At 64.9% G+C, this 24,696-nt stretch overlaps 3 protein-coding genes across 3 annotated transcripts in view; 1 reads left to right on the top strand and 2 right to left on the bottom strand.

Annotated features, from left to right (window-relative positions):
- The first annotated feature begins 4,806 nt into the window (after positions 1-4,806).
- On the top strand, positions 4,807-5,868 carry FUT7 (fucosyltransferase 7). The gene has a single exon (XM_009820397.2). It carries the CDS (start codon positions 4,825-4,827, stop codon positions 5,866-5,868), a length of 1,044 nt encoding a protein of 347 aa, XP_009818699.2. The 5' UTR covers positions 4,807-4,824.
- A 3,738-nt stretch (positions 5,869-9,606) lies between these two features.
- On the bottom strand, positions 9,607-13,864 carry LOC104263337 (POU domain, class 5, transcription factor 3). The gene is made up of 5 exons (XM_059828931.1): positions 13,358-13,864; positions 11,389-11,500; positions 10,837-10,967; positions 10,122-10,286; positions 9,607-9,858 (listed from the first exon to the last, which is right to left on the bottom strand). The coding sequence occupies exons 1-5, from the start codon at positions 13,862-13,864 to the stop codon at positions 9,607-9,609; spliced, it is 1,167 nt and encodes a 388-aa protein (XP_059684914.1).
- A 5,500-nt stretch (positions 13,865-19,364) lies between these two features.
- The window catches only part of NPDC1 (neural proliferation, differentiation and control 1), a 29,844-nt gene continuing 24,512 nt past the window's right edge, over positions 19,365-24,696 (bottom strand). The window contains exons 6-12 of the mRNA XM_059829020.1: positions 22,316-22,423; positions 21,994-22,173; positions 21,801-21,867; positions 21,251-21,335; positions 21,016-21,095; positions 20,801-20,897; positions 19,365-19,791 (exon numbers count right to left, since the gene is read on the bottom strand). Of these exons, the coding sequence (XP_059685003.1) occupies positions 19,714-19,791; positions 20,801-20,897; positions 21,016-21,095; positions 21,251-21,335; positions 21,801-21,867; positions 21,994-22,173; positions 22,316-22,423 (695 nt within the window). The 3' untranslated portion in view covers positions 19,365-19,713. The remainder of the gene's footprint in view (positions 19,792-20,800; positions 20,898-21,015; positions 21,096-21,250; positions 21,336-21,800; positions 21,868-21,993; positions 22,174-22,315; positions 22,424-24,696) is intronic.

Consider the following 24,696-nt stretch of genomic DNA (forward strand, 5'->3'; position numbering starts at 1 on the left):
CCTTGGCTCCTCCCAAGGGATTGCACTTGGTTGGTCCCCAGCCCACACTGGAAACACCTCAAAAAACCCTGCCCTGCACAGAGTGGGTCCCCAGCTCCGGGCGTGCAGAGGAGAGGGTCACAAGTGGGGCCATGGGTGACAGGGGCTCAAAGGTCTTGGTGAGCTTTGCAGCTCCTCTTCTGCTTAGCATGACCACGAACCCCACCGAGGTGCCAGCAAGAGACAGACCCAGCAGCGTGCCGTGGGCCAGCACAGCCCCGAGGATCCAGTGGCCCATCTCCTCTGTGGACCTGGGACCCTGAGCACCTCTCAGGGGACTTCCTCATGGGGTGGCCAAGCTCTTCCATCTGTGTGGGGTCATCTGCAGATGGCAGCACCCACCCACACAAAGCTCCCTGCCCTGTGCTGGTGCTGTCTGGCGTTACCTGGTGGTCCCACGGCCTGGCCCTGGGTGCTGGGGGCTTCTGCCCAGCCCACCTGGGCAGAGCTGGCCCTGGCTCCCAGCCCTGCTTGGAGCAATTTGGCAGCCCCAGCCTCCGTCACCACGCTGCCACGTCCCTGGGCTGTGGGGCTGAGGGTGCCTGGACCCACTGGCTGCAAGTACCCGCCTGCTCCACCATCCATCCTGCATCCCCAGTGGAAAACTCGTGGCCGCTGCTGTCCCTGCTGCTGTCCTCCACGGAGGGGAACAGCCCAGTCCCGTGTGGCCCTGGTCCCCAGGGCTGGGGGGAGGACGGAGACAGCAGTGGGGACAATGCTGGTGGCTCTGGCCAGGCAGGGAGCACTGCCTGCAACCAGTGGGGTTGGGGCAGGCCAGGCTGGGAACGGTGCCCTGCGGGCTGTGCAGCACCCAATATCTGGGTTCTCGGTCATGCAGAAATGCAGAAAGGGGGTGAGAAAAGATAACAGGAAATGGGGGATGCGGCTGGGGAGGAAAAAACACCCAGCCTCAGAGCTGCAGTTGGCCTCCGAGGGCTCCCAGGGCGACACTGAAACCGCAGAACCCTGCTACACCCTGGCATGGTGGCACGGCGCTGTGCCCAGCCACTGCTCGGCCCCTCGCCTCACCGCCAGCGCTGTGGCCATCCTTGCTTCCAAGGATCCAGGCAGCTGGCGGGGTCAAGGGTGCGGGGGGGGTGCAGACCCCAGGGGTGCTCGAGCAGCCTGAGGACCCCAGGGAGCAGTTTGGGGCCCCACTCCCAGCTCTGTGTGTTCCAGGGCATGCCCCTGCCAGCTCCAAGGACAGCGCTGCATGCCTTGGGGCTCCCCCACCTCAGTTTCCCCATCTCTTTTCCCCTGCCAGGGCTTTCGGGGAGACTTGGTGCCCAGAGAGCAATGCCAGCAAAGAAAACAACCGAGTGCATGGCCAGAGCAGGACAAGGGCAGGTCTGGAGTCCTGGCATGGGAGGCAGCTCTCCGTAGCGATGCAGCCGAGGGCTTCGTGTGCCCGCTTCCCCTTTTGGCAGAAAACATCCTGGCCAGGGCAGGTGCCCAGGGCTTGGCAGCACTGTGGAGCTGCTGGTGCCACTTTAGCTGACAGTTTCAAGATGAGTCAGTGGGAGCCAAGGCTGGCATCCTGTTTTCAAGCAGGCTGCGGGTGGCAGACGGGAGGCACCTTGGCTGAGGCAGGGCCCTGCCTGCACCCGTCCCAGCGCAGGCAGGGCATTCGAACCCCTGGCACACACATTCGGGCAAGGCACCAACTCCTTCCCAGCACCCGCCAAGAGGGAATCACCTGCGGCCCTGGGTGGCAGTGCCAGGCTGAAGCTCTGGGGCTGATGCCCCACTCCATCCCCGCCAGCTCTGCCATGGGCGGCAGCAAACGCCTAGTCTGAGCTAAAGGAGCATCTCACTGTTTGGCTGCTCCTGGGTGATTTCGGAGGGAGCTGCACGTGCCAGGGGTGCGCAGCTGGACCCAACAATCCTGCTTTTGAGAATAGTAATAATAATAATAATGATGATGATGATGATGATGTATTAGTGGTCTCAGGAAAAGTGTTTGTGAGGTGTGCTTTGGCACAAAGCTGCCAGCTAGCAGAGCTGCCCCACGAGCTCAGCACAGCCCTGCTGGGCAGCTTCACCCCCTGCACGGCCATGGCTCTGGCAGGCAAACCGGGGACGGGTACCTTGGAAAACTGCAGCCCAGCCGGGGCATCGGATCTCTGCCTGTCAGCTGGGACCGGAGAGGTGCTTGGCAGAAAGGAGCCACTGTTTGGGCTCGGTTTCAAACTTGGCACCTGGGCAGCCCCTTGGGGGAACGGAAATCCCGCGTGGGACCATGTGCACCTTCTCCAAGGAGCAGCAGCCCGGCCGGAGGGTGGTGGGGGAAGCACAGGGGGATGGGACAGGATATGCAGGCACAGAGCTGTGAGCAGCACCTGCACCGGGAGCCTTTCCCCAGCATGCCAGGGCACTGCCAGTGCGGCAGCACCTGCCATGGGGCACGCACTGGGCAATAGCGTCTCACGCTGGCATGGGGCACGCACCCAGCCATGTGAAGCACCCAGCTATGGGGCAGTCACAGGGCATGCACCAGCCACGGGCACCTACCCAACCATGAGGCACCCACACGTCTATGGAGCACGTGCTCAGCCATGTAGCACCCACCCAGCCATGGGACACCCACTCAGCCACAGGGCAAGAACCTGGTCATGGGGCACACACCCAGCCATGGGGCACCCACCTGACCCCAGGACACCCAAGTTGCTATGGGGCATGCACCCAGCCATGGGGCATCCTCTCAGATACGTGACATGCACAAGGCACAAGGCACCCATCTGGCCCTGGGGCACCCACCCAGCCATGGGGTGCCCACTCAGCCAGAGGGCACCCACCCAGCTGTGGGTCACTCACCCAGCCACAGGGTATCCACCCAGCCATGGGGCACCCACCCAGCTGTGGGGCACCCACCTGGCCTCAGGGGACCCACACAGCCATGGGGCACCCACCTGGCCAAGGGCATGCACCCGCCCCTGGGGTACGCACCCAGCCACGGGTCACATCGCTGCCCGCGCGGTGCAGGGGAAGTGCTGGGAGCCGGCTGTGCCAGCTGCCACGTGCAGCAGGAAGGACCTGCTGTGGGGCCGGGACGAGGCAAAACCACAGAAAAGAGGAAGCCCTCGAGTGCCCCAGCCCAGCGCCAGCAGCTGCCCGGGCAGACGTACGCAGACACCTCGCACGCCGCCACGCCGGCCCTTCTCTGGTAAGTCTGAGCTCAGCACCGCTGCTGCTGCGGAGAGAGGGCTGAGAAACAGGTCGGCTCCTGGAACTGCCGGGGCGGGGTGTCCCCTCCCAGAGCATCCTCAAAACGGGGGCAGCATCCCCACTGCTGGGGACCGGTGGGCAGAGGGACCCAAAGCACCGGTGTGCAGTGCAGGGAGCCGGCAAAGCTTTCCCAATCCTCCCCGCTTTGGATGCCAGGTTATTCTGGAGCCTAAGCTTAGCTCGTGTATTTTAGCAGGACAGATGGAGCGAGCCAAAGCAGGGAAGGGGTTTTTCACAGTAAAGGTGCAGTGGTTGGGGTGGGAAAGCAGGGCACTGCTTTCCAGGAGGGTCCAAAATCATGGAGGAACCGGCACAGCCCTGGCCAGCAGCAAGGCTCAGGCAGCCAACATGTTTTCAGAGGTTACCTCGAAAAGGAAACTGCCTTCGGTGCTGAAAGCTGTGGGTGGGTGGCCTGCAGGCGCTGAGCCCTGCCCGTGGGACCAGCACTCCCGGGTGAACTTGAGCTGGTGGCCAGTCCCCAGCCTGGCCAAATGTCCCCCTCGCCGCGCCCGCCACTGCTCTCCCTTCCCACCAGTGCCGCCGGTTAAAGTGCAGCACCGCCAGCGGAGCCCTGAGGCAGGCAGATGGGCACTGTGCCAGGGCGAGCATCTCGCAGCTAGGGTTCCCGTGCAGGCTGAGTCCCACCAGCAGCAGCCCTAAATGGCCCCCTGCCCTCACTGCCCCCCCCGTGGGACACTGGCCCTCTGTGACACCCCAAAAATAAAATACGAGTGTTTGGGGCACTGAGGCTGCGAGCTCCCAGCCTGCTGGGGCTCCCCATGCCCTCGGTGGCTGGGGAGAGCATCCCATGCCTGGGGAGAGCCCTCCAATCGCTGCAGGAGGGTGCTAGGGTGAGAGAGCATTTTTGGGGCAGGACACTCCAGTCCGGCCCTGAGTGGGGTTTCAGACTTCCCAGTCACTCCCAGGGACACCCTGGTTGGCAGCTGGAGCCTCACTGTGGGGTTAGTCAGGCAGGACCCGGAGCGTTCCCCCTCAGTCTTTGGTGCATGGCCCCATCCTGCAGACCCCCCGGCATCTTTCTTCTGAGCCTGACTGTGGCTGCGTTACAGGCTTGACCTGCCCTGGGCAAAGCAAGAAGGGTGGAGTGGGATCATGGCTGTTTGTCAGGTGGGGAAACTGAGGCACAGAGCAAATACCAAGGACCACATCCCTCGTGCATGTAATGGGGAGCCCTGCCAGGCAGTTGGGGTGGGGGGGACGGGTGGTTGCTGCCCATCGGCTCTTTGTCCCCGTTTGGCAGCAGCCCTGTTCGCCCCGGAGATGAGGACACTGGGGACTGCAGGAGGGTGACACAAAAGCCACCATGGGCTGACACCAGGTGCACAGGGGACCCGGGGAGGGGGGGGGGCAGCAGAGAGGCCAGGGGTGATGCTAGGGCCCAGGTTTCATGCAGAAAGCCCTTTCTCCACCCCCTCCGGCCCCAGCACCTGCCCACCACCCCTCACCCCCAGCAAGCTAAGCTGACGGTCCTTGGTGGCCTCTCCTCTCTCCCAGGTGTCAGCTTTGCCACCCGGGAAAGGTGACAGCCAGCCCGGCAACATGCCCCGGGCATCACTGCTGCCATGGCTGCCATGCGGCCGGCCCAGCGTGAAGGCAGTGGTCGCTGCCGGGGTGTTTGTAACCACCCTCTGGAACCTGAGGTGCTTCCTCAACCCCTCCGAGGTCTCTGAAGAAACCCCCAAGCACACTGAGCCGCTGGTGGTCCTGGTGTGGGAATGGCCCTCGAAGCAAGTCCCCAACGTCAGCGGGGACATTTGCCGCGAGCTGTACGGCATCGCGGGCTGCTGGCTCACCACGGAGCGGCGGCTCCTGGGCAGGGCGGATGTGGTGGTGTTCCCCCACACCAGGCTCCAGACTGGCAGGGACAGGCTGCCCAAGGAGAGGCCACCGGGGCAGAACTGGGTGTGGGTCTCCCTGGAGTCCCCCTCCAACACTAAAGCTCTAGCAGGATGGAACCACACCTTCAACTGGGTGATGACCTACAGACGGGACTCGGACATCTTCATCCCCTATGGTAAGCTTGTGCCTAACCGGTCGGCCACTGTGAACATCCCCACAAAGACCAACTTGGTGTCCTGGGTTATCAGCAACTACCACAGGACTCAGAAAAGAGCTGAAGTCTACAAAAACCTCTCCCAGTACCTCCACGTGAACATATACGGGAAAGCAAGCAAAAAGCCACTTTGCAAGGACTGCCTCTTGCCAACGACATCCAAGTCCAAGTTCTACCTGGCCTTCGAGAACTCCATCCACCAGGACTACATCACTGAGAAGCTCTGGAGGAACTCGCTGATGGCTGGCACTGTGCCCGTGGTGCTGGGCCCTCCCCGGGCCAACTACGAGCAGTTCATTCCTGCCGACTCCTTCATTCACGTCGATGACTTTGGTTCCCTGGCAGAGCTGGCCACCTTCCTGAAGACCATGAACTCCAGCCGCTACCGGCAGTTCTTCTCCTGGCAGAAGAGGTACAGCGTGAAGCTCTACGCCGACTGGAGGGAGCGCATCTGCACCATCTGTACCGCATACCCCAGCCTGCCCCGCGGCCGTGTCTATCCTGACCTGGAGAGCTGGTTCAACACCTAGCTCAGGGTGGTGTGTGCTGGGACCATCAAGGACACATCTGGGCAGAAGATACAGGGGTGGGGGAAGCGTGGGGCACCCTCCTACAGACCAGGACGCGGGGCAGGGAGGGACGTGGGAGCCCCGACCTCTCCTCCCAGCCTGGCTGTTGCCACACTGGGACCTTGAGCAACTCCATGTGACTTCATTTCTTGCAAAATGGGACTAACCCCCAACCCGATCTGACACTGACCTACCTTGCCAGGGTGCTGGCAGGATGAGAGGGTGCTTTGGAAATAAACGACACAGTGCTGCAGAGGTTCTGCCTGTGGCACTGGGGCTGGGCAGGGCCGGGGGCTGGCGGGGGGCTGAGGGCTCCCCAGCCTTCCCCTGCAATCACTCTGTGCCCCCCCAGCACCTTCTGCTGTGTGGCGAAGCCCCTGTGGCAGAGGGCCCATGGTGACATTTCTGGCTGGGGTGGAGGAGCTGACCTCGGCGCAGTCCGGGGGGGCCCAGCACCCCACGGCAGGGATGGAGAGCACAGCCTGTGCTCTGCCACTTCCCAGCACAGCCCGGCAGCACCCATTTCTGCCACCCACCCCCCCCTCTTGAGCCATGGGTGTCACTGTGCTGGGGAGGACCGGCAGGACACCGGACGCTCTCGAGAGCAATCTCAGCCTGCTCAGTGCCAGGCAGAGTCAGAGAAGGATGCTGTGGTTTCTCACTCCCCTGCCGGCATGCCTGCCCTGCTGCGGCAGGAAGCCAGCGAGGTGGTGGCATCCGGAGCCTCACAAGCTAGCCCAGAGCAAAGCCGGTCCTGTGGGCACCCAGTGGCCTGCCCCGTGTGCCCTTGGCACTGCCAAGCCCCTGCGCACCCTGTACCATGCACACACCACGCACCCCAGGCACCTGCACTACCAGCACCCTGCGGAGCTGGACCCTGTGCCACGCACACACTGCACTGTGGGCACTCTGCACCCAGACCCTGCAGTTGGCACCCTGCACCGTACACACACCCTGCAGCATGGGCACCCTGCACAGAGAGCACACTGCACCCTGGGCACCCTGCACCCTGGGCACGGGCAATGCCTAAGCACCCCGAGGGGAAGCACCCATCTGGGATCAGCAGCAATGTTGGGGTTGGTGACAGGATCAGGGGTGGGACACGACTGCTCCATCCGTGCCTTGCTCTCTCCCCCTCACTCTGTGCCCCTCAACTCGGTGCCATCAACCTGATATCAATGACTCATTTTGTCACAGTTTCCTTCACTGCAGCCCCAAAGTCACCCAATCCCACCCTTGCCACCCCACGAGCTGCCAGGTGCCCACCAGGACCTGCTCCCCGTGCCCGGGGTGCAGCGGGGCTCAGGCGTGCGATGACATGCCCTCAGCAGAGGGGACATTCCCACCCCGGGCTGGTGCTTCGCTGCGTCCCCGGCCGCTCACCCAGCCTGGCCCAGCCCTTGCTGGGTTGCAGTTTGACAGGCAAACCGCACTCTTCCGATTTCTGCAGCTGCCGAGTTCCGTCTTATTTTGCCTTCTGGGTCAACCGAAAACGGAGCAGGAGGGGCTCGGAGCGCCGCGGGCAGGGGTGCTGCGGGGGCCAGGGCTCCTGCCTGGCTGGCATTTTGCTGGAGCGGAAAATCAGATGGTGGAAATCTGGAGAGAAAACCTCAGGGAGGTGACATCCTTCCCAGGCTTTCTGCCACCGACCCTGCTGATCGCTGCCCTCCAGCCCCCCCACCCCCAAAGTGCCAGGAAGCAAAGGGCAGCAGCGGCGGGGGGGCAGTTTCCAGCGGGTGCCGTGCCACCCTGCAGGCAAGCAGGGACGTGGCCCTGGGCACCCAGGCCCTGGGGAGCAAGCGGACACAGGGCAAGCCAAGGGGATCCCACCCCACGGGGCTGGCACCCAGGCTGGTGTGCACCCCAGCCCTTTGCAGGGTCCCAAGGAGCGCTGCAAGCAGCCGCCTGTAGTGACCCCGCTCCTGCCCGGCCCACGGGAGCCGGGCTGCAGGCCAGCCCCAGAGAGCAAACCCATCATTTACTGGCAGCGGAGCTGAAAAAGGGGCTTTTCAGAAGTTTCCCTACACCCTTGGTCATTTAATTGCTTCTGCTCCGGGGAAAAATCCCGCAGGGGCGCAGGCTGGTGGCGAACCAGGCTGCAGAGGTGAAAAGGAAGGTGCAATCACCCAGACACTTGCTTCTCCTGGCTGGGCTGGCACCACCCGGCACGGCCACCGCGAGGCTGCCTTGGCTGGATCACGTACAGTGGCCCACTGGCCCACCGGTGCCACGCTGGCAGCCACGTGGCAAGTGCAGCCCAGGCTTCCCGTACCTCTCCCCTGCCCACCCCGGGGAGCTCCTGCTACATCCCCGCCTGGTCCTTCCCTGTCCACAACATCCACTGGAGCAGCCTGGAAGATCCCGCTGCGCTTCCACTTCCACCCTTCCCAAAAGCAGCTATGGAAAAACAGCAGCTCCAGTCGGGTGGAAGGTGACCCCCCCCCACATTCCTGACAACCTCTGCTTTGGGGGTGCACAGCCCCAACAGGCTGGTGTCCCTCCGGGGCCAAGCTGCCACCACTTCTGGTGGTGGGCCAGGCTGCAGGCAGCCAAGAGCCGGGTGTTGCTGGCAGGATGGGGACACATCCACCCTTTTTGGGTGCACCAGTCCACCCCCACCGTGGGCCTCCCCCCACGCAGCCAAACCCATATCGCTGGGCTGCCTGGCACCATGCAGAAGCAGGGGATGCAAGGGAGGCAAGGAAAGGGTTAACTCGCTCTCATGCCCCAAAGAACTGAGATTTATTTCATTGCCAGAGGAAATATGATTAAGAAAAAAAAAAATTATAAAAAAATCATCAACTACAGCAGGCTCAAAGGCATGGGGGTGCTAGCAGCATGGACAGGACGGTGTCAGCCCCCCTGGGCAGGGACCCCCCGGGGAAAGATGGTCCCTGGGCAGCCAGGCTGGGGCAGAGGGACGACGACTGGAGAGGGCACGGGGGACCCGTAATGCTGGGCACAAGGGCTGCGGGGGACCCCCACCACCACCCCAAAACAAGCCCTGCCAGCCTGCCCATGGACGGGCGAAGCTCTCCTGCGCCGCGGGGTGAGGGGCGGCTGGAGCTGCAAGGGCTCACCCCAGCCCCATGCTCCAGCCCTCGGCTCGTCCCGGCTGGCCAGGAGTGTGGGCAGAGCCGCAGGGGACCCCGGCCCTGGGCCCAGCACCCCAGCCCTGCTCTAGGTGACAGGCAGGGGGCACCTGGGAAACTAGTAATCACTACAAAGATTTTTTCTTTTTAAAAACTACAACCAAAAAACTTTTAGAAAAATAATAAAACCACCTCCCCTCCCCCCACCCCACCCCTCAAAAAAATCTAAAATACTTTTTGTCTGGGTCTTGCAGGAGAGCGGCTCGGCTGGGCTGGGGCCGGGCACAGGCGGCCCCGCTCAGCGCCCCGGGCACGCATGGCTTCGGTGGGGTGCAGTGGGGCAGGAGCAGCTGCCCCCCAGGAGAGGTCGGAGGGGGGCCAACGCTGCTAGAACCAGTAAACTCACATAACTGGGAAGGGCTGGGAGCAACCGCCTGCCCCTGGTGCCCCAAAAGCCCTAAGGCAGCCCAGCTAGTGCCCAGGCAGGCCCTGGGAGCGGGGCTGTGCCCGTGCCTTCTCAGGGCGAAGCGGGGGGAAGCCGTCCCCAGAGAGCCAGCCCAGCCGCGGTGTCGGGGCAGCACCGCCGCGGGCCCCCGCAGCCCCCGGTTCAGTGGCTGCTGTTGCTCATGGAGAGCCCAGGTTGCAGCGCTTGAGGGAACATCTCGGCTTTGTGGAAGGGCGGCATGTAGACAGGAGGGGAGGGCGCCAGGCTGTAGCCCTGGGACGTCACCGGGATGGGCAGGCCGGTGGGCACCAGGGACTGGTTCATGTCGTACATCACCCCCTCCGCCTCGTTGCCAAAGGGCAGCAGCAGCCGTTTGCCTTTCTGACGCCGGTTGCAGAACCAGACTCGGACCACCTGCAAGGGAGAGGAGACGGGGAAGGGTGAGGGGGGGTGAGCCCAGGTGCTGTGAGGATGACAAGGAGACCCTTCTGCTGGTGGCATCGCCACAGCACCCTCCTCCCAGCCACAGCTCCTCCTGGGGCTGGGCTCGGACAGGCTGGTGGTAGTTACCAGCCCCGGCCACTCTCCCACAGCTTCCAGTATCAAATGGGCCTGATGTGGGTGCTCAGGAAGCACGGCCGCTTGGGCACCCACCCTGCAAACCCTCCCCAACGTACGTCTTTGTCCAGGTTGAGGTCCTCAGCGATTTGGGAGATCTCCTGGGGACTGGGCTTCACGCACTTGCGGAAGAAGCTCTCCAGCGTCCCCTTCACGTTGGTCTCGATGCTGGTCCTGCGTTTTCTCTTCCGGGCTTGGGCCAACACTTGCTCCGCATTGCACATCTGGAAATGAGAGAGGCCACACGCTTGGTCACAGGGCTGGCAATGTCCCCACCAGGCTCTGGACACATGTGTGGCTGGCTGAAGAGGTCTGGGAGGGATGGGGACAGGCTTTGTCCCCAAGACTGTCCACTGAGCTTCACCCCACTGTGACTGGGGCCATTCCCCAGTGTCCCAGCACTGTCTGCAGCTGGTGCAGCGGGGATGGACACGTCTTCCTGCATCCCCCCAGGCTCCCCAGGGAGCCGAAAGCTGCATTTCCAGCTTATCTAAGATTCCTGCAGGACCTGGCTGCTCCGAGATGGGAGCTGCCACACTTGTACAAGGTGTCTGGGACAGATTTGGGCTCTGACCCGGTAGAATTGGTACCCAGTGGTTCCCCCCACAGCCAGACTGAAGCCATGGCAGCGAGATGCTGCTATGGCACAAGACGCCTGCTGCTCCCCTCTTCTCCCCCAAAAAGCATGTGTAAAAGAAAGGGAGGAGAGGCTGCGGCTTGAGGGCTCATCTCTGTGCGGGTACCCCCGACTCCCGGCCCTCCCCAACCCCGTACCTCTTGCATGTTGTCCGTGTTCTCCGCCTCGTTGAGCCAACGCTGCAGCAGCGGCTTCAGCTTGCACATGTTCTTGAAGCTGAGCTGGAGCGCTTCGAAGCGGCAGATGGTTGTCTGGCTGAACATCTTCCCTGCGCGGCAGGCAGGGCGTCACGCACCGCTCCTGCCCCCGCGCCGGGGGGTCTCCCGCCTCCAGCAGCCCCCAGGATCCCCCCCCCCCGCATCCCCTGTCCCTGGGGATGGGGGATCAGGAAAGGTTTGCTGCTTCAGCAGGGATTTAAAGTACTGAGACACTCATTCAATAAGCAGCTGTAGCTATTTTAAACCAGTTCCTTGTTACCAAACACTTCCAGCTTGAGCGAGTACTTAAGAGGGCTCAGGAGCCCCCGGAGCCCTGGGGCTGGTGCTCACAGCCTCCTTTGCAGGTCGTTAAGGAGCAGAAATCTCCTCATTCAGGTGCTCCATCCGTCACCCAGGTGCTCCATCCCCCTCCCAGCCTCTCCCTTCCCCCCGGGTGTGGGGGGGAGACGAGGACCCTTCCCGGACCCTTACCGTAGAGGGTGCCCAGAGCCAGCCCCACGTCAGCCTGGGTGAAGCCCAGCATGATGCGCTTGTGCTTGAGGTCCTTGGCAAACTGCTCCAGCTCTTCCGAGGTTGGCGCATCCTGGCAGGGGCAGAGAGAACCTGAGAGGGGACAACTCGCGCCCAGGGGCTGCCAAAAGCGGGATCTGCCGGCGTGTCGGGGTCAGCGTGGGACGGGGATGGGGACGGGAGAGGCCTCAGCTGAGCCCTTGGCAGCGCTGCCACCCACCAGCCGCTGCCACCTCTGGGTGGTGGGGTCCTTGGGGTGGTGGGGTGGGTGGCAGAAGGGTTTTCCCCAACCCCTTAACAAGGGGCTCCGCTCAGGGACCCCAGAGTGCCTCCACCCCACCCTGCCCCACTCAGGACCCCCTGGATGCTCCCTCGACCACGGCACACCACCCAGGTCACACCACGCTGGCGTGGCAGAGGCGCAGGGTGGCACAAGGACCCGGGGACAGAAAGCAGGTCCCTGGGAGCACCCAGAGCTCTGCCCCAGCGTGCCCTGGGAATGGCCCCTCTGCCCCCAGGCTCACACCCTCGTGGCCCGACCAGAGGCAGCACTGATGGGCACGGTGGGTCCTCTCCCACGCATCCCATGAGACATCCCCACGGGCACAGCTATCCTCGGGGGTGGGCACCCACCTCCCCACGGCTCTCGGGCACGGGTCAGCCCTTTGCCAGCCCCTCTCCCGCCTGCGCCCGGGGCAGGTGGAACGGCTCAGACGAAGCAAACGATGAACGCGCCCATGACTCGAGTGGGATTCAAACACTGCTCTGCCACAACCAGGCTCTTCCCCTCCGGAAAGCTGCTTACCCAGGTGCTTCCCTTCCTCCCTGCGGCGCAGCCTTCAACTGCTGCGGGGGCATTTTCTAATCTTTTACCCGATTCCCACATTTGCAGCGCGATTTCGGGTTTTTAGAGCCGTCCCTCCTGCCGCCAAGTCTCGGCTTTTAATTCCTGGCGTGCATCGGCAGCAAGAAGCCCGGGGCACCCCTGCCACGGGAAAACCCTCACCCTCCCTCAGCTGGGAAAAGCCATTCCTCGTAACCCCCCCACGCAGCGCGGCAAGCTGCGACCCGGGGGGACACGCATCCCTCCACGCTCCCACCCGCGGCGTGCGTGGGAGCTCCTGAATCCCCGCGGCGGCTCAAACCCAACCAACCATAAACCCAACCAACACCCCCCAAGAGCTCGCAGGAACCTTGCAACAAACCCCGGCATCATCTGCCGCTGCCGCCCCCGAGGCCCCCCCGACGCCCCCGGGCTGGCTCTGCCCGCGCCCCGTCAGCCGTCGGTGCCCGCGGAGCCCCGGGAGGAGCGGCCGGGGCAGCAGCCGCCGCCCCTGCCCGGCGGAGGGCGGCTGTCGGGAGCCGGGCTGCGGCGGGGCAGAGCCCGGGGGGGACCGCGCTGCGCAGCCCCGAGCCCCCGCCTGAGCCGGGCTCCAGCTCCGTGGGCACGGCACGTCCGGGCAGCGTCACGTAGAAGGGTCGGTCAGCACAAGTCAAAGCTGCCCCCCCCCCCCCCCAAGTCCCCCAAAACCACCTTTCTCACCCCAAAGCAGCCTCCCCCGGGCGCTCCCCCCGCGGAGCGCCTGACCCAGCCGGGACGAGGCCGGCGCTGGGACACGTCGGGCCGCCGCTTCAGGGCTTCTCCCGGGGGCACCCGGCGGCGGGGGCAGGCTGGCCGGCACCGACCGGGTCCCCGCTTGCCGCCACCCGGGCCGGGATGCCCGGGGAGGCGGGAGGGGGGGGGGGGGCAGGCAGCTCCCCGCCCCGACGGGGCGACACGGCGGCGAGCGCAGGCTCTGCTCCCCGCCCCTGCGGCGGCACCGGGCCGCGGAGGGGAGCGCGGTACCCCGCGAGGGGTGCCGGGGCAGCCCGTGTGCCGGGCGGAGCGCAGCGGGGCAGGGCAGCCCGTCCCCGTCCCGTCGGGTCTCACCTCGTCGCCGCTGTCGCTGGAGTGCCCGCCCTCGCTGGCGGCGCCGCTGGAGCTGCCGCTGCTGCCCAGCCCCGAGAGGCCGCCGGCGCCCGGCTGCAGGGCGGCGGGGCAGAGCTGGGGGCCGGGGAAGGCGGGGGTGCCGGTGCCGGTGCCGGTGCCGGGGAAGGGCGGGCCGGGCAGGGCGGTGTTGGCGGCGCCGGGGGGCGCGGGCCCGGCCCAGGGCGGGGCGGGCCAGGCCGGGCCGCAGCAGGCCGCGGCGCGGGGCTCGGGCGAGGGCTGGCGGCAGGGCCGGCCCGGGCGCGCCTCCGCCTTGGCGGGCGGCCCGGCGGGCGGGGGCAGCCAGGCGCGGGCCGGCGGCGGGTCGCGGGCGGCCTCGGGCTCGGCGGCGAAGGGGAAGAAGAGCGGCTGGGCGGCCGCCCCGTCGAAGCCGCCGCGGGGGAAGGGCGGGCCGGCGTCGGGCAGGAGGCCGAAGGGGGCGGCCGGCAGCCCCCCGTCCGGGCTGAACATGCTGCCCGCCGCCCTAGGGCTCCATGCGGGGGCTGCGGGGCTCGGCCCGGCCGCCCGCCGGCCGCTGCCTCCCTGCTGCGGCGCCGCCGGGGCCTCTGAGGGCGGCGGGGCCGGGCCGGGCCGGGCCGGGCCGTATGGAAATGGGCCCCGGCCCCATTGGCCCCGCACCGGTGGGTCGGGCGTGAACTTGATCCCCCCGGGGGGGGGGCGAGCGGGGGCACCCGGGGGGGAAGGTGCGGGGGAAGGTGGGCTGCGGCCCGCCCGCGCCCTTCCCCTCGGGCGGCGGGGGGGAGAGGGCCGGGGCCGGCCCCGGCGGGCGAGGGACCCCGCTGCGGGGTCTCGCACCCCTCCGGCCCCTCTCGCCCCGTGTGCGGGGGGGGGCAGAGCCCCCCGCCCAGCTCGGGGGCGCTCGGTGGGGCCCACGTCTCCAAACGTCGGGGCAGCATCGGCCCCAGGGTCTCCCTGCCTGGGAGCCCCCCGGTGCCGCAGGGTCTGGGCGCGGGCAGGGAACCGGGATCGCTCTGGGGAGCGGGGGCAGCCGCCATGGCGTGAGGCGAGGCTGGGGGTGCAGGCGGGGATGGCAGCCGGCCTGGGGCCGCAGCAGCCCCTTGTCCGCAGGATGGAGGACGAGCCCCAGGGACGCTGGTGCCGTCGTGCAGCGGGAGGGCTCTGCGAGGGCTCAGCCATTCCCTCTTGCCCCTCTGGGCTGTGTGGTCCCAGCGGCAGAGCCTCACGGCTCCGTGGGGTGCCCTGCAGAGTGCTTCATGGACGGAGCCGGGGCTCCCCGGCTCCCTCACACTCCCACTGTCCCTCTCCTCTTCCTCGCCCCACAGGGAAAGGCCGTGCGGCCGAGGGAGCATGTCCTTCCCGGAGGCCTGTGCAGGCCGAGAGGCCCCAGAGCTCTGGGTGTGCCGCCGGGGAGCTAATTGCAGCCCTGGCTATCGGGCCCATCTGCTCCACAATGGAGCGCGCTTGATATTTTCTCTATCTGAAGGGCTTTCCTCTCACGCTGCCCTTCACAATGGCTCTATCCGCTATCGGGGCCAGTTCCAGGCATTTCCCCCTTCCCTGCCTCCTGCCACCGCACCAGGAGCTTCCCCGATCCTGGTGCTGCCGCCACGTCAGGCTCTGCGGGGATCGGCCTGCCCGATGCCGGCTCCTGGTTATAGGCAGGCACCCGCTGACCCCAGCCAGAGCAGGGCGAGGGGTGATCCGGCTGCCAGCGCTGCTCCCTGTTTATTAACCCGGATTACCGGCAGCCTGCTGCCGTCTCGCACTGGAGATATGCCGAAGAGATAGGCTGGAGGAGCCTTCCCCGCGGCGGCGGGACGGGGATGGGGCTGCTGGTGGGACTGGGGGAAGGCGCTTGACGCTGGTTATGAAGCGCTTCTTGATTTGGCTCCCGAGAGGGCTGGCACCCAAGGGCTGGCACCCAGGGACTCACACCCAGCAGCTGGCACCCAGGGGCTGGTAGCCAGGGACTGGTACCCGCAGTGCCAGCAGCAGCCCCCGGCCCAGCACATGGCACATCACCGGGGAGAGTAATGATGTTCCTATAAGGAAAAAAAAATGACCAAGAGGATGAGCTGGAATTAAAGCTCCTTCCTGACTCCTGGCTGGCCATGTGCCAGGCTGCCCACCCCGGCCGTGCCAGGCTGCTCTGCGGACAGAGGGCAGCCCCAGGAAAATGACCTGAGGATGCAAAAAGCACATCAGCAGGAACATGGGCAACCCTGAACGGGCCCTGGGGCTGCAGGACCTGCCTGGGGGGAACCACTGCCCAGACCTGGTGAGGCACCCTCCCCGGCAGGTGCTGGATTGAGGGGAGAGCCGGGCCCCGGGCCATGCTGCTGGGGATGCCAGCACCCAAGTGCCGTGCAGGCAGGCCTGCCCCGCTGCCTGTCCTCTGCCAGCGGGCAGAGGAAGTCTCGCTGCGGGACTCCAATCGCAGCCATCAGCCCTGCTCCTCCCGGGCTCCCGCTGCGGCCCGGGGTTTCAGAAGATCCTTGGCCGGGCAGTAACTCCCCTTCCCTTTGATTTATTGTTCCCGGGCTGGACCCCCTCCTCCTGCCAACCTGCTCTTTCTCTCCATCCCCCCAGGAAGCCCCCCCGGCCCCCCCAGCCCGCCAAGGCCTCAAACGCATTCCTGCTCCCTTTCATATACAGGCAGAGGGGAAGGGAGACGTTGACTTTGAACCGTCCCTTTGTAGGAGCAGGGGCCCATTGTGGCAGTGATGATTTTAGCTGGGGGATGTGGAGGGAGTCAGTGGGGTTTCTCGGTGTGTGCCCCCCCCATACATTTCAATGGGGTGAGGTTGGGGGGGGGCTGTGTGAGGTGCCTGGTTATTGTGCGGGGTCATTGTGCACCGATGGCCGGGGCTTGGCCATCGTCTCCTTTGGGGCAGAGCCTCCTGCCTGCTCCGGGAGGAGGAAGGATGTGTCCCTCCATCACCCACCCCCCCCCACCCCCCGGCTGGAGCCTGCTCATGCTCCAGGCTCAGGCCCAGCTCTGCGGTCTGTAACCCAGTCAGGGATGGGAGGGATCCTGCTAGGAAAAGGGGAGCAGAAAGCAATGCGCCTGCCCTCCCTGTCTCGCTGAGATGGCAGCTGGCTGGGGAGGACAGAGGTGCGCATCTGCTTGTCCTTCCCTTGCTGAGTGTACTGGTTTGGCAGTGGTTTGGCTTGGAGACAAGATTTTAAGAGAGTCTATGACCACAGATGATGTTTCATTCACTGTCATCCCATCCTCTCTCCTGGGGCAGGTGATGGAGAAGCCATGGGGGCTGTGCTGGATCTCGCCGAGTTTCGCACCTGAGACAATCACACATTGGTGGGCTGCAGCCCTGCACGTGGTGGGTCGGGCCCCGTGGTCAGGAGCTGGCCACAGTCATCACCCCAGGTCCACCTGAGGAGGGCTGGGCAGCAGGTTCAGCTTCAGAAGCCCTATCCCTGGGAGGAATGCCGAAGCTCCTCCACGGCACCGCGGTTTGCTTGGCTGCTGGCCTGGGTGGACGGGATGGAGGGTTGGTGCTTCCAAACCTGGCTGAGATGAAAGTCCTGGAGGATGGTTTCGTCTAGATCTGTCCCCTCATTAAAAAGGTCTCTGCATTACAGAACCCGGGGTGTAATTTGGGTACTGCCCACACCACTGCAGTGCCTGAACACAGCAGCCAGTCCTCCCTACTATTTCACAGCTGGGGAAACTGAGGCACGGATGGGCTGGTGCTGAGCACAGCCTCTGCACTCAGCCCTGGGCTGTCCTGGGCTGTCTGCGGCCCAGACGTGGTGTCCCAGGACAAATGACTTTTCCGTGCCCCAACATGCGGTGGGGACATGGCTTCCCAGGGGGGCCCTGAGTGAGAGGGTCTTCCCGGAAGGAGTAGCTGGGTTTTACTCCAAGCTAGAGCTTCCCAAAAAGCCTGGGTGTGCTCTGAGAGGCTGCTGGGCTCCGAGAGCAAAGGGATGAATTTGGGGACCTCGGAGATTTTGGGAGCGGAGTGCAAGGCTGGGTTCCTCAGGGGTGAGCCTTGGGGCGGTCCTGGGTGTTTTGGGGTGCGATGCTGCCCACCTGGGGCTGCAGCTGGGGGGAGACCCCAGGGCCACCCATGAGCTGGGCTGAGCGAAGCATCCCTGATGGTGCCCGGGCGCTTTGGCGGTGAGTCAGCACCCACCCTCCAGGCTGCCGAAACCAGGAGGAGACGAGAGATTGTATCAGCCTGATGGGGGGCTGGCGTGATCAAAGGGCCGGGAGAGGAGCTCAGGCTCCACACAATGGGGGGACATGATAGCCCTTATCTGCTGCCCCCCGCCTCGAGGTGCGAAGGGCCCGGCCCTGGGGGCAAGGGGTGATGGGGGTGGGTGGGCGCTGGGTGCTGCAGGGCTGGGTGCGGGCAGGCACAGCCAGGGGCTCCCACCCACCCCTTCACTGGGGAAACCTCTCCTGGCAAACGCTGAGAAGCAAGAAAATAAACTCTCGTTCTTGCCGGGTCTGGGAAAACCCTTGGGAAGGGTTTGGAGGCTACTCCAGCTGCAGGAGCAGGACGGCTGCTCTCGCTATTCGCCGGGGAAGGTTTTGGCATGGGGCACCCGCAGCATCCTCCCTCCCTGTCCCCCCGGTCCCACCCTGCTCCCGAGAGGAGCACTCCAAGCCGAGGGCCCCACGGTGGGGAGCCTGGCCCCACACCACACACTCGCATGGGTCTCAAACATGATCGTTTAATAAAATCTCCTTTTAAAAGAACTACAATCCATACAACAACGAGGGGCGCAGGGAGAAGGGCAGCAGCCCACGGGTAAGGGAGCAGGGTGCGGGGAAAGGATCTGTGCAGTGACGGCCTCTGCCAGCGATCCCGCCGGGGATGTTCCCTCACCACCACCGCTCACCGGCACAGGGCCCTGCCGCTGCTGCCTGCCCTGCCATGCCTGCCTGCCCGTGCAACGGCTCCTGAGCGTGCAATGGCTCCCAGGCATGCAACCGCTCCCGTGCATGCAAGAGGTCACCCCCGTGCAAGACACCACCGGCGTGCAACAGGTCACCCGTAGCTGTGACAGTCCAGGCCAGGGTCTGGACATGAAGCCACATCTGCGAAAAGCAACCCAAAACTTGTCCCGGGCCTTACGCTGGAGGGGTCACGGCCAACGCACCGGGGAGGCTTTGGGGAACGGCGCTGGGCTCTGAGCAAGGACTTGTCGGTGGGGGCTGGTGAGCCCAGATGCAGACAGGGGCAGTGGAGGGGTGCAGGGGGTCTCTGGAGCCCAGGAGGTGCCCAGGATGGAGCGGCGGAGACTGTCCCCTGCCATGGAGGGATGGCCGAAGAGAGCGCTGGGCTGGGCTCCACAGAGATGCTGCAAAGGGCATGGGCTCCGTGGTGAGCCCCCACCAGTCTTGCCCCTTCCTTCCCCACGGCCTTAGGCTTAAAACCAAAGCCCTGAGCCTTTTCTGAGCATTCACCCCATGGAGGCCTGGGGTGAGACCCCAGCCAGCACCCAGGGCTGCTGCGAGGAAATCCTCCGCCTCCGCTGGCACAACCTGGCACGGGGTCCCAGGCCACAGCGGCACCGGGACTGCCTGCGCCCCGGGGCCTCCGAGGACCAGCACCCCTAGAAGGGGATGGAGCCGGTGCAGAAGCCTCTGCTCCGAGCTGGGCATCGTGCAGGGTGGCATCTAAAGGTGCATCCCGGAGAGCGATGCCAGCGCCTGTTTGAGCCCACTCCTGCTTCTGCCCTTGGCTCCTGGAGCAGGACCCTGCTGCCAGGGGCTGCCCGGGCTGGGGAGGAGGGGGCAGACCAGGCACCAGAGCCTTTAGCGATGCCACCCGCTCCGGGGAAAGTCTCCATCCCTGGCAGAGGGGCTCAGAGCAGGCTGGCAGCCCTGATGCCTTCCCCTGCAGACATGAGTGTGCCCGGACCACCCTGGCACCTCTCCCGCTCACCGACCCCCTCTCCAGCCCTTTCTCAACTGCTGTTGCATCAACCCAGCTGCAGCCGGGGCAGCAGCCCCCTCCTCAAAGCCAAATGCAAAGAGACAGTGCTGCAGCCCCCCCAGTTTCTGTGCCAAGGCAGCGGCTGCCCCCACCGCGGGGCTGGCGTGTCCTCGAGAGCAGTGAGCGAAGGGCAAGGCAGGGACGCGATCACAGCAGCAAAGAGGACAAGGACGCTGGAAACGGGGGCGATCCCCCCCTCCCATAGCTGTTAGTGGGTGTTTATTGGGCAGGCATCAAACAGCCTGGCAGAGCGGGGTCTGCGCCCCTTCGCCCGGCTGCGGGTGCCCCTCCGGCACAACCACCCCATTGGGCTTTGGCGTTGGGCATACAGTCCGTAGCGAGCTTGGGCGGAGGAGAGGAGGGGTGTTACTGGTGTGACTTGGGGTTGGAGGGGTGTAAAGAGGAGTCGTCAAACAGCGGGTTCCTCACTTCCATTTCTCCGGTCTGCGGCGGTGGAGGGAGCAGGATGGGGGGAAGGAAAAGGCAGGAGGTCAGAAACCAGCTGGGGGTTGAGCCACCCTGTCCCAAGGGGTTTGAGTCTGAACCCCAGCCCGGCAGGGAGGAGGGAGGATGGGGGGGACATCGTGGGCTGGGATGGGGTGACACACACCAGGACCCCTGGAAAGGCATTGCCTCCCCACCAGGAGCAGCCAGGGATGCTGGGATGGGATGATGGTGTGTAAAACCCATGGTCCTGGATGGGATGGGACCCCACAGCCTAGCTGAGGACCCGAGGATGGGAACCCCAGCCTGGCTGGCAGGAATGGGGTTCCTTGGCCAGACTGGGGACCCCAAGGTGGGACCCCCAGCCTGGCTGGCAGGAATGAGGTTCCTTGCCCAGACTGCCTGCCTGCCATCAAGTGCCCTTTAATGGGCCTGTAAAGACCTAATGATGACCCTTAATCTGGGCCCTGATGGCCGGGCTCCGCAGCCATTTCCATGTGAAAGGCTCCTTCAGGGTCTCTTTGTGCTCATTGTACCCAGGGCTGTTAGGAGCTGCCCTTCCCTGGGGTCCCCTGCCAGCCAGGAAAGTCCCCCCTGGCTTTGAGGGGTCACAGGTCCCCGGTCCAGGTGCAGGGGAGGCACCAGGACGAGTTCCCCGGTCCCGGTGCCCAAGAGCCCGAGGTGACCATGGCCCTGGCACCGCAGGGACAGCAGGTTGGGTCTGCCAAGGGCTGGTCCCGCTCTCTACTCCTGGGGCCACAGGGCAGCGCTCCCCCAGGAAAGACCCCACGCCGGGGCACCCATACCAGGGCACCCACTCCTGCCCACTGGAGAGCTCCAGTGGGACCTGGCCAAGGCACATGGGGGAAGCAGAGGGGTTGGACCATCTCAGGGTTTGATGAAGGACGTGTTGAAAAGGCTCATCTCAAGGAACTGCGCGTCCCAGGCATGTGTCGAGTCCCACCCCGCATGTACAGGGTCCCCCTCAGCCGCCCTGTGCCCACCGTACCGGAGCCAGCCCAGGGCACTCATACACGGTGAAGTCTCCATCCTCGTTCTCCTCGTCGGATGATGCCGAGTCCGGCAGCTTGGGCTCCTCTTTATGCCTGGGGGCAGAGGATGCAGAGAAGGGGTGAAGCCCAGGGGGATGATTAATGGCACCCCAGTTAATGGCAGGGCATGGACCAGCAACCGGGTCTGCTGTCTGCTCCCGAGGCTGCTTACTTCTCCATGGAGAGCATCTGCTGCTTTTGGTGCTGGTAGTGGTACATCTGGGCACTCTGAGCCAGCGTCTTGTCCCCAGGCTGCGGAGAGAGCAAGGATAGGTGTGGAGGCCGGGCTCCGGAGAGCCCCCAGTCTGGCTGGCAGGTGTCCCCCGCTGTGGCGGAAGCCCCTCAAGCAGAGCACAAGCTTGGCCCGAGCGCCAATCACCCCACAAGAAGGGACGCGGGCACCTTACCGAGATTTTGTCATAGGGCAGGGGGCTGGCCGCTCGCTGTGCCGAGTAGTCTGCTTTCTGCGCCAGCCTGACCTCCTTCTGCAGCCTGCCAGGGGAGAGGAGAGCAGTCGGCAGGAGCCTCCGGAGTGACTCCATACGGAAGCCAGCCACTCCCGGGGGGGCTCAGCCCTCCCACCCACACCCCTGTTCCCCGCGATGGCAGCCACAGCAGGTGGCATCCCCAGGTACAGCCACCTCCATCCCGCGGGGCCTGGGCACGAGGCACCGACATGCTGGGGGTGTCAGCACCCCGCGCCGCAGTGATGCCCAAACCAGCTGCTACCCGCGCCCAGGAGCCTGTGCCTGGCACGGGGGTGTCCCACCGCTGTCCTCCAGCCCTGAACCGGTGGACGCCATACCCCGGTGGCCATGGCACGTCTGCAGGGGGACTGGCAAGGGCAGCTATTGCTTCTCCTCCAACCCCCCTCATGTGCCTGGGAAGCACAGGAACAAGCTCCCGTCGGCACAAGGACACTGAGGGACTGGCTGGCACCAGCAGCCTCCGGCTCACCTGCACCAGCAGACCGCAGCCACAATCAGCGCCGAGATCCCGGCCACTGTGCACACCACGATCAGCCCTGCAGAGGTGGAGCGGGACACAGAGGGACAGTGGGTGAGCCCGGCGGCACGGTGCCACCAGCCCGCGCTTTCCTGGCAAGGACACGAAACCCCCTCCCACGAGCTGTCTGTCCCCAGCGTCTCACCGAGCACCACGTCATCATTTGAAGGGATGGGGGATGCCTCCACCGGGTATTTCTGGACCACGGCGGTGGTGGAGGTGGGGAGGGTGGTGGCTGCCTTGCTGCCGGCAGGACCCCGCTGCAGAAGCCCCTCTCTCAGCCCACTGGCCGCACGTTGTCTGCTGCCGGCAGGAACCGGGGTGGCTGTGGGAGAAGGCAGAGCTGTGAGCAGAGCAGTGCCCTGGCAGCTCTGGAGGGCAAACCAGCCTGGGGTGCAGGGTCTGGCTGGCGCTGGGTCCCCAGCACCGCTGCAGAGAGCGGTGGGAGCAGGGGAGCAGGCACTTACTCCTGGGCTTGCCATCCCGCAGTGGGTGGGGGCGAGGAGCCTCTTGCCTGGCCAGCACGTCCGCCAGAAAATCGATTTCTTCCTCCAAGCTGGGAATGGATGTCCGCCCTGCACCGGGAGAAAGTGGGCGTGAGATGGGCACCCTGGGATGTGGCTGCGCACCCAGCCCCAGGGCCGGACCCAGCACCCCCCCGAAAAGGAGCTCACGTCCCAGCACGACCAACTGCGGGTGGTTCGGAGTCCAAGCCCACTCAGATGCAGCGCTCCGGCACATCAGCGGTCCCAAAACCGAGACCTGGGATCTGCACGTGTCCTCGTTGCTTTTCGGATGCTTTTCACCCCACAAACATTAGAGGCTGCAGGAGCCACAGTGGCCACAGCTGCCCCCATGCCAGAGCCAGTGGGTCCTGCAGAGCCCCGTAGGAGCAGGCAGGCTGCCAGGACCTGCCCCGTGTCCCTGCACCTGGGGCCATACGATGGCCCTGAGTGAGGAGACAAACGAGCTGGACCAGGAGAGACACCCCACAGCCGCCCTGCTGCTGCGGGGTGCGAGGGGCAGCTCTGGCAGGGCGAATCGCAGACCTGCTGCGGGCAGCGGGGCCATTTCAAGAGCAGGCAGAGGACATCTGAACACTGGTTTTCACCCCAAATTGTCCTGTATGGCCCAGAGGGCTGGAGGTACCCCAGAGCAGGGCTCATCCGGGGCTGTCCAGGAGCTGGTGGGAACCCTCACTCCAGCTGAGGGGCCGATTTCTGCCCAGCACCCAGCAGGATGCGTCCCCTTTGCGGAGGCGGTTGGGGTGCCCCATGCAGCGAGGACCATCACATATCCCCAGGGGCTGGCTGAGCGTTTCATGGGTGGCTGCCCCAGCCCGGTGTACGCCGGGGACCCACAAAGGGCCAGGCGCCCCTGTGGCATGGGGCACGGGCAGGACCTCAACCCCGGCTGGGGGGTGCCCACCCACAGGGTAACAGTGCGGAGCAGCAGTGGAGCTGCTGTCCTCAGGCTCGCCGAGCAGAGTCAAGCTCTGATGCTCACCACTCTGCTTTTAACAGGATTAAACTCAACTTCAAAGGCAGGAGACATCCCCATCCCCATCCCTGCTCCCTCTGCCCCAGCGCTGTCGTATTCAGGCTGTCCCCAGCGGGAAGCCCTGGAGCGTAAATCAAGACATACAAAGGCCAAGTGGTACCAGCAGCTAGGTTCCCGGATAATTCAAGGTTATAACAATTACAGCTCCTCTGGAATCTGTCCTCACTCCTAGTGTTTGGAAATAAACCCCAGTTCCCTCCGGAGCTGGGCACAAAGGCCACTCAGCTGCCCCGTGACTCAGAGCCACACAAGCCAAAAACCAGTTAAAAGGGGGACACTCTTGCTTTAAACAAGTGCATGAGGAGCCACTGTCCCCATGTCCCCGGTGTCCCCTGGCTCCCTGAACCGCCCCCAGCCTCCTATCCTTGGCAGGAGCCGGAGCACCCCATGAGCTCCAGGTTTCCCCGACTCTTTGCACCCTGTTATTTCCAACCCCAAGGCGATTTCCAAAGCAGCACCACGGCCACGCGATGCCAGGTTTGGGGCTGTGCCACCAGCGCTGTGCCAGATGGGTGAGTGCTGTGGTGCCAAGGTGACGGTGTGGGGCCAGGCTCTGCTGATGGGCAGGGGAGCTGGCATGGGACTGAGCGTGACAGCCCTGTGCCCCGTGGGGACAGCCCTGCACCTGGGATGGGAACAGCCCTGTGCCCGGGATGGGGACAGCCTGACTCTAGCTCCCCACTGTGCTCAGGGCAAGGCCTGTCCCCATTCCCACTGGACCTAGGGGACAGCCCACGTGTGTCACCGTCAGGCCTGGGGGAACCTGGTTGTGTAGGTGCTGCCACCGACGGGGTGCACGGCCCAGCCCTGCCCCGACACCCCTTGTCCTTGGGCAGACGCAACTGCAACAGCCAATGCTTCAGAAGGGTGAATGTGATGTGGCTGGAAAAGGAAAAAAAAAAGCTGGAAAACCAGCACGAGCAGCTCCCAGGTCACTCTGAGCCTCCTGCCGCGTGAAGCAGCCCAAGGAAAACCAAGGCAGCTGTGCTGTTTGTGGTTTCCAGCGTTACTGGCAGTGCCTGGGCCATGCCGCTCACCTGCATTAACCAGCTTTATTGCTAAGTTCCCTTTCAGCGGCTAAAAATCCCCGCACCCCTGTTTTGTTCGGCAGCTGAGATTTCCCTCGGTGATGCCACATCTGCCACCCCGCAACATATGCAGGGCAGAAGCAGCCTGGCACCGGCGGCCGGTTCCTGCCAGGCAGCGACGGGCGGGTGAAACACTGCGGTGAAACGCCGACCCAGGGCTGCTCCCCAGGGAACAGGGGCCAGGGCTGACCCCGAATTCC

This window comes from Gavia stellata, chromosome 24 (assembly GCF_030936135.1).
Source record: "Gavia stellata isolate bGavSte3 chromosome 24, bGavSte3.hap2, whole genome shotgun sequence".
In the NCBI taxonomy this organism is placed as follows: domain Eukaryota; kingdom Metazoa; phylum Chordata; class Aves; order Gaviiformes; family Gaviidae; genus Gavia; species Gavia stellata.